At 45.6% G+C, this 8,923-nt stretch overlaps 2 protein-coding genes across 2 annotated transcripts; both read right to left on the bottom strand.

Moving 5' to 3' along the window:
* Positions 1 to 2,157: 2,157 nt before the first annotated feature.
* tmem275a (transmembrane protein 275a) lies at positions 2,158 to 2,775 on the bottom strand (the record flags this gene model as incomplete). The annotated part of the gene is made up of 1 exon (XM_080467236.1): positions 2,158 to 2,775. One exon carries the CDS (start codon positions 2,773 to 2,775, stop codon positions 2,158 to 2,160), a length of 618 nt encoding a protein of 205 aa, XP_080323362.1.
* A 3,628-nt stretch (positions 2,776 to 6,403) lies between these two features.
* On the bottom strand, positions 6,404 to 8,923 carry kncn (kinocilin; the record flags this gene model as incomplete). Its single annotated transcript, XM_080473479.1, has 5 exons — positions 6,404 to 6,458; positions 6,815 to 6,908; positions 7,269 to 7,331; positions 7,852 to 7,920; positions 8,776 to 8,923. The coding sequence occupies 5 exons, from the start codon at positions 8,921 to 8,923 to the stop codon at positions 6,404 to 6,406; spliced, it is 429 nt and encodes a 142-aa protein (XP_080329605.1).

Here is an 8,923-nt window from a genome sequence, read left to right as displayed (position 1 = left end):
GTGATCTAAATATTTAAATGCTGTAAAACTTCTTGGCTTTCCGATATTGTACACAGTAGTTCCAGAGGAGGTAAAATTCTACTTTAAAATCCACATCTTCACATTTCTACAAAACAGAACCGTTTCTGAAGGTAAGCCTCTGCTGGAAAATCGATCACGAAACAACGAGTCGTCATGACCTCAGACAGGGTTCTTAAAGGTACAATACGTAACCTCATCAGGAACTCATCTGATTGGCTCTCAAACAATAGCGAGAGACTATCAGCCAATCGGCTGCTGGTTCTGGTTTCCACGGTGATTAAAGACCGTGAGACTTTAAAACAGGTCTGAGATGTTAACGTCGTAACTTCCTGGAGTCGTTTAGTGTTTCTACTGTGTAATATACCAGACCTGGTCTGAGAGGGCCAGACTAGATGAAACCAGGAGGAACATTTCAGCCCTTATGACTTCAAAAGAATAAAATATAAGATTCAACATATTGTACCTTTAAAATGAACCTTCAATTAAACTCTAAAAATTAGGAACATACAACTTTAACGCTCTGGCTTTAATATTCAGTTTCAATGTGCTGGAAAAAACACCTGGCTGCTTTAAAACATACACAGAGTTATTAAAATTAACATTTTAGGATTTTTTTTTTAGTATCAGTTCAATTATAAAGAAAAACTACTGCTGAGTAAAATAATAACTTCATCAAATATTGTTTTTTTTTATGAAAATTAAACCGTTTGTCACATATTCTTAAACAAAACATATTTCTAATATTAAATATTTTCCTAATCTTATTGAGTGAACGTTTGATGTGTGCCGACCCAAATATTTTTTTTATTATGTGTACAAACAGCTTAGAAAGTAAAAAAGTAAGTAAATAAATATGTAGAGAATAACTATTAAAAATGCATTTTAAAAATTCCAATCATGTAAGTTTAGTATATTTTCCTTCACCAACAAAAGTTGGCCGAGAAGATGTTTGTTTTCATCTGCGTGCATTTTTTACTGATCTATTTTATTATTATATATATTATATATTTATTTATTCAATACTGAGTGGTTTGTATGTATTTTAGCAACTTTTCGCAAAAACTACTCACCCAAATTGCATGAAATCTTCAGGGATGATTTGTCATCATCAAGGACCGATAAATTAGATTTTGGGACGTTAACGACTAAACGTTTCAAAATAAATCTAAAAAACTGCGAAAAAAAAAATGTCCCATACAAAGAGGATGAGAGAGGCACCTCATGGAGGAGATCAAAGGAGATCAGCGTCTGTTGCCATGGAGACGCTCCCTGCTCAGTGTTTCACACAGTGATGTAGCGACCTGACAGGCTAGTTAGCATCGATATGAGCTAACGGGTATCATGCTAGCTATGCTAACTCGGGCGGCGCTCTACCGAATGTAGCTCTAGTCTTGTTTTTGTGAACATAAAGGATCTTTTTCTTGTTCAAAGTTTTTTACCTCCTTAAGAAGGAGAACGAATGTGGATAATTTAAGACGTATTCCTTTTATAATATCACTAAAGCAGATTAACGCTGATTACGTGACCGGTGGAGATTAAGGAGAATATGTTTCAGCTGAAAATGCATTTCGGGGATTTTAAAGCAGCCAGGTCATCAAAGGAGATGTCTTGGAGATGCAGATGTCGTGCGTAACATCCCGCTTGTGTTCGGGTCTCAGGTCTCGGGTCTCGGGTTCCAGGGTTCCAGGGTTCAGGTCTCGAGTCTCAGGACCCATAGAAAAACCCAATCTGAGCTCAGAGTTCAGCTCTGGAAATGCCAGACGTCCAGCCGCTCAGCTCGACCTTTCCTCCAGCGTTCAGACTCGTACGTGAAGGACTTGAGGCCTCGGAGGTCACCAGTGACACGTGCACATGGAGACCGGTCCCAACGCTCCACGTTAGAAAAAAGATTGAGGGTGGGGGGGGGGGGGGGGGGGGGGGGGGTGAACAGGAGGGGGAAGAGCCTAAACTCCCACCAGTGTTTTCCAGGTTCCAGCGACTCTGCATGCGACTGATCAGAAGGAACGGAGAAACCAAAGAGTACCGCAGCAGGAGGACGCCACCACGAAAACAAAACACAGAGAACACACACACACACACACACACACACACACACACACACACACACACACACACACACACACACACACCCTCTGTCTAGGTGCTCACTTCCTCCCGAGGCAGGTTGAGCCTGACTTCCCCTCCGGCGTCTGCCGAGGCCGAGAAGACGGCGGTGGCCGACACGCATGCCGGGCTGTTGGTCTCGGCGGTGAAGAGGCCGCGGGGGTCAGGCGGGGCGCCGTCGGGGCCGTCCTTCTCGGGGCTGGAGACCCGGGAGGACCCCGGCGAGGAAGTGGGGCTGAGCTGCACGGCCGTGGTGTCCTGCAGCGTGTGCTCACTGGTCTCGATCTCAAATATGGCGCCGCCGGCCAGCCCGCCGTGTCCCATCAGCCCGCCGCCGCGCCCGCCTGCCTTGGCCCCCCGAGAGCTGCCCGGGGGCGGCAGGCGGCTGCACACGCAGCACGCCCCGAAGAAGGAGAAGGCCACCAGCAGCAGGATGGGCCCGATGATGATGGGCGGGTTGGCAGAAGGCACCAGCGTGTTGAAGGCGAAGGCGCCCACCAGCGTGATGTTGAGTCCGGCCAGCATGATGCAGAGGCCGCAGGCGCAGCACAGCGCCGGCGACGGCAGCCCGGTGGGCCGTGACGCCCGCTTCTTCTTCTGCACCTCCTTCTTGGGCACGGGCGTGCCGCCGTTCCTGTCAGTGATGACCATGTCGTCACCTGCCGGCTCCCGCTCGCTCTTCTACCTGCAAACAGCACAACGACAACACGCCCGACTTCTGACTTCTTTTCTGACGCTCATTTTAACACCGACAAACATCTGATTCCCAGAAACTGACGGCTGGAGGGAAAGTCCAACTCTCTCTCTCCGCCCGCAGGTCCAAAACATCCAGTTCTTCTTCTGTCTTTAGGTTTTAGCTCTGACAGCAGCAGTTCTTAAAGCTTCCTGCTCAAATAGCTTCAGATTAATGTCGTAACATTCCTGGACAATATCTGACAGTTCAGATCAGCTCTGGAGCGTAAAGTGTTTTTCCTTCTTCCTCTTAGAGATCAAATTCCCCAATGTTTCTCCCCGAGAGTCTTTTCGGCTAATGTCTACATTATAGAGCATCTTCCTCCTCCTAACATCCAGATTATAGATAATCTTCCTCCTCTAACATCCAGATTATAGATCATCTTCCTCCTCTAACATCCAGATTATAGATCATCTTCCTCCTCGAACATCCAGATTATAGAGCATCGTCCTCCTCTAACATCCAGATTATAGAGCATCTTCCTCCTCTAACATCCAGATTATAGATCATCTTCCTCCTCTAACATCCAGATTATAGATCATCTTCCTCCTCTAACATCCAGATTATAGAGCACCTTCCTCCTCCTAACATCCAGATTATAGAGCATCTTCCTCCTCTAACATCCAGACTATAGAGCATCTTCCTCCTCTAACATCCAGATTATAGAGCACCTCCCTCCTCCTAACATCCAGATTATAGAGCATCTTCCTCCTCTAACATCCAGATTATAGAGCATTTTCCTCCTCTAACATCCAGATTATAGAGCATCTTCCTCCTCTAACATCCAGATTATAGATCATCTTCCTCCTCTAACATCCAGATTATAGAGCATCTTCCTCCTCTAACATCCAGATTATAGAGCATCTTCCTCCTCTAACATCCAGATTATAGAGCATCTTCCTCCTCTAACATCCAGATTATAGAGCACCTCCCTCCTCCTAACATCCAGATTATAGAGCATCTTCCTCCTCTAACATCCAGATTATAGATCATCTTCCTCCTCGAACATCCAGATTATAGAGCATCGTCCTCCTCTAACATCCAGATTATAGAGCATCTTCCTCCTCTAACATCCAGATTATAGATCATCTTCCTCCTCGAACATCCAGATTATAGAGCATCGTCCTCCTCTAACATCCAGATTATAGAGCATCTTCCTCCTCTAACATCCAGATTATAGATCATCTTCCTCCTCTAACATCCAGATTATAGAGCACCTTCCTCCTCCTAACATCCAGATTATAGAGCATCGTCCTCCTCTAACATCCAGATTATAGAGCATCTTCCTCATCTAACATCCAGATTATAGATCATCTCCCTCCTCTAACATCCAGATTATAGAGCACCTTCCTCCTCCTAACATCCAGATTATAGAGCGTCTTCCTCCTCTAACATCCAGATTATAGAGCATCTTCCTCCCACTAATTGATGTAACTTCAGCTGAATTTAATAAATGAATCACTCATCAATCCGACAGCTCAGCTTTACCAACTTTAGTTCCTTTTTGCCTGAAAGATACAGATTGGAAAATGTTCCTGTTCAAGATATTTTACTCATCGTCCCAGGTTTTCTTTTTTCTTTACTGTCTTAACCGCCCATGTCTCTGCTTAACGATCCCGTGTGTGTGTGTGTGTGTGTGTGTGTGTGTGTGTGTGTGTGTGTGTGTGTGTGTGTGTGTGTGTGTGTGTGTGTGTGTGTGTGTGTGTGTGGAGAGAGAGAGCTCAGGTAAACACACCTGCAGATCAGCTGTGAGGTGAGAGGAGAGCTGCGTTATAACGGAACATGTCTGATCTCTGCTGAGTGAGACCAGCCTGCATCCATCTGCCCCCCCCCCCCCCCCCCCCCCCCCCCCCCGATCAGCCCCCCCTGCCCTCCGTGTGGCGGAGCGAACGCCTTCAAAATGAATCCGTCCCTCCGGTGTGTGCTGGCTCACCCTTTCTGTCGGAGCACCGGGGCTCCCCGCATCGTCTCTTGGCAGATTCCCTTCAGTTCCAGCGCGCGAAGAAAGGACGCGAGGGCTTCATCTTGACGGGAAACACTTGTGGACGATCCCTCAGTCTCTGCCCCGCACGGCGTCAGACCCGCTCAGACCCGCACAGACCCGCAGCAGACGGAGCGTCACTGCGCGCAGAGCGCATCTGCGCTCCGGAGCTGACGCGCACGGCGGACAGAGCGTGCGGCGCGGCGCGAGGCATGCGCGGCTCCTGACGGCTGTGGTGGAGGAGGGATGTCGGACTGTGTGTGTGTGCGTGTGTGTGCGTGTGTGTGCGTGTGTGCGTGTGTGTGTGCAACCACCACACCTGGAACACTACTCTGAATACATGACGTCATCAGATTTTAATTAGTTTTTTTCTAAACCATAATTTTTAACAAAACTTGTCCATCCATGTATCTTCCGCACTCTTTACGTACCGTTTTTAATCCACAAGAAACTTTCTCATTATAACAAGAAAACTACGTCGTAATTAACAGCAAATATTTCAGATGTATATCTCTTCATTGTGGCAGTTCTTTGTTTTGTAATCTTGCACTATTTTCCTTTACGTACTATTTTAAGGGCCTGTTTACGCGACAACGATTTTGAGTAAAAGTGTAAAACTTCCGTTGTGCTTTGTGTTGGTGTACACGATAATGGTGCTCGGAGCCACTTAAAACAACTTTTTCGAGGTGAAGCTTTTGAAAACCCTCAGACTGTGTTATAATGGGACTTTTATTTTGACAGTCACGGTAATAACAATCCAACTTGGTGGTCTGTACCAGAATGTCTGTGTTCACCCCGGTGTTAATGTTTAGAGCCCATTGTTCTCTGCTGTGTGTGTGTGGGGCTTCATTACAAAAACAACTAACAGCACCAACTAGTGGTCCAACATGAAAACTACATTGTTTTAGATGTGTGTCTCTATACACCGCTGTCCATCTCTGTGGCCAGCAAAGGAAGAATCTCATTGTACTGGAGGAAACGTGTTTTTCCTATCAACTTTGATTTCAAAATTGATTGAAAAATTTATGATTTTGGCTTTAATTTGATTAATTTATTGATTGTGGAACTATTTCCCCTCTGCTTTCATCACAACTCCCACCGTGGATGATTGTGTTTGCATCTCCTTCGTGTGTGTGTGTGTGTGTGTGTGTGTGTGTGTGTGTGTGTGTGTGTGTGTGTGTGTGTGTGTGTACCTGTACCTGTGTGTGTTTGTGTCCTATTTTCCTTTTGTGAGAATCAACACAGTGATTGTTGTTGGACTTCATGCCGACTTTGAGGAACAATCACTCCTCGGAGCCCCGCGGCTCAGACCCATCATCATCATCACAGCACGCCGTTCATTCACCTGGGACACACACACACACACACACACACACACACACACACACACACACACACACACACACACACACACACACACACACACACACACACACACACACACACAGCAGCAGCAGCAGCAGCAATAACCACAGCTTCATCTTCACATCTTTATTAAAGCTCAATATTACAAGCCAACCTCCGAGACCAGAGGTCGTCTCTGATTGGATGGAGGAGTAGTGATGTCACGGCAAGTCGAGTTTCCTTCTGGATAAAACATCCGGCATGTCTGAAGAAGTCCTGCAAAGAAACGTGAAAGACCCATCAGAAATGGATTTGTTGAACATATTCTATATGTTTGGCGTAGCTGGCGGCTACATGTTTAGCATTAGCTTACGGCTACATGTTTAGCATTAGTTTACGGCTACATGTTTAGCATCAGCTGGCGGCTACATGTTTAGCATCAGCTGGCGGCTACATGTTTAGCATTAGTTTACGGCTACATGTTTAGCATTAGCTGGCGGCTACATGTTCAGCATTAGCTGGTAGCTACATGTTTAGGCGAAGTGTAAAAGCAATCCATTGTCTTAACATGATATTTCCCTGTAATGAAAGAATCAAGTTGGAGGCATTAAGATGGCGGCCCTCCTTCGTACCCTTCGTCAGGGTTGGTCTCGGCCGTGGCTCCGCCCTCCACAAACGTTCCCATCCGACTCTTGGAGCGCTCCAGGTTCATCTGGCTCTGAGTGCCTGAGACACACATCAGATTATAGATCATCTTCCTCCCACTAATCAATAATAAAATGTTTTGTTTTTTCATTTTCATCACAATATTTTGTCACTACTTAAATAAATGATGCATGATGGGAAAGGTCGGCCCCTCCCTCTGGCTTGTTGAGTTACTTTTCCAAGTAACTCGTTACGTTTTATTTTGAGTAACTTGGAAGTAATCTCACTAGTTTTTTGTTTTGGCAGAAGGCACCAGCGTGTTGACTTGTAATCAAGTTGTAATTTTCAGGAACTTGTAACTGCAAGCCCAATATTTCTTTGATGAAGTAGCATTTTGCCTGAAATGTACTGCCTTTCCTCTGGAGCGATTGATTTCCTCACCTTCTCGTCTCAAAGCGTCCGCCGGTTGATCCACGGTGGCGGACGGGTGAACGCGGAAGTTTCCTGATGGATTAGAAAACATGTTCAGCATTAAATGCAGCGTGATTGGGAGCTAATCACCGCTACTACAGGCTAATGCAGGCTAATGCTATTCACAGTTACTGAACATAAAGGCTAATGCTAATGCTAATCATAGCTACTGTGAATACAGGCTAATGCTAATGCTATTCACAGTTACTGAACATAAAGGCTAATGCTAATCATAGCTACTATAAATACAGGCTAATGCTATTCACGGTTGCTGACGAGAAATGCTAATGCTAATCATAGGTACTGTGGAGACAAGCTAATGCTAATGCTATCCGCAGTTACTGAGGATACAGGCTAATGCTAATAGTTTCGTGAGCAGGACAAAGTGACTTTAATGCTAAAGCTAACAGTGAGCTCGCTGTACAGGACACGAAAAGAGACCAGAGCTCTCCTACTTTTGGTGTCGGTGAAAAATGTTGACGCACCAATCCCAGTGATACTCAGTTACAGTTACTGAAGTAACTAAACTGTGAAGGTAATCCTGCTGACTCACCGAAGGACGGGAGGATGTGGTTGATGTTAAGCCAGGCTTTGATGAACGGGTAGATGGAAATGAGCAGACCTGAAACAGGAAGTGGAAGTCACGGTTCTTTTGTTCTGAATGGTCATATTTTATTTTGAAGGATTCTCTTTTAATTCCAGATTTAAATAGGAAAATCACATCCGATGATCTACAGATTTTTTCTAGTGAGGTCTCAGTTACAGCTCAGTGCCAAGGAAGGCAAACAAATGAAGCTTCAGAACATTTAATCCAACAGCTGATAGTTTATAAGGAACACAGAGAGACCGAGCTAATGCTAAAGCTCCCAGAGGGCATCAGCATTCCAGGAGGAACCAGAGCTGAGCAGCTGATTGTTGAGCTGAGCAGCAGGAGCATTAATTATTAAAGCTGGTCTGTTTCACATTAATGAATGCTGTAGAGTTAGAAGTAGAAGTAAGTAGAAGTAAAGCTGAATTGCAAGTACTAGTAGAAGAAAAATAGAAATGGAAGTACAATTAGAAGTGGAAGTTAGTCGAATTAAAGTAGAAGTAAAAGAAAGAAGAGGTGGAAGTAAAGTAGAAGTACAACTGGAGGGGAAGTAGAAGACTCACCCAGCCCCCCCGACGGCTCCCAAAGAGATTCCCCCCACAGCCTCAGAAGTGAATCAAGTAGAAGTAGAAGTAGAAGCCCGCTGACCCACAGGAAGATTTCTCTCCCGGCATCAGAAGTAGAAGTAGAAATAAAAGCAGAAGTAGAATTACAAGTGGAAGCAGAAGTAGAAGACTCAGCCAGGCCACCGGCTCCAAGAGAGATTCCTCCCACAGCCTCAGATGTGAGTAAAGTAGAAGTAGAAGTAGCAGTAGAAGCCCATTTCTCCCACAGCATCATAAGTGAATAAAGTTGAAGTACAAGTACAAGCAGAAGTAGAAGACTCACCCAGCCCGCCGGCTCCCAGGAAGATTCCTCCCACAGCATCAGCGTCACACTCCCTGGACACTCCGATGAGGATGCAGCCGGCCACGATGCTGAGCAGGGCCGAGCCCACCCTCAGCCCGTGGTACTCCCCGACACTGACCGGGTTCAT

Source organism: Lipophrys pholis (assembly GCF_963383615.2).
Source record: "Lipophrys pholis genome assembly, chromosome: 1".
In the NCBI taxonomy this organism is placed as follows: domain Eukaryota; kingdom Metazoa; phylum Chordata; class Actinopteri; order Blenniiformes; family Blenniidae; genus Lipophrys; species Lipophrys pholis.
The sequence above is the reverse complement of the archived record's forward strand: the minus strand, read 5'-3'. Positions and strand labels throughout refer to the sequence as shown.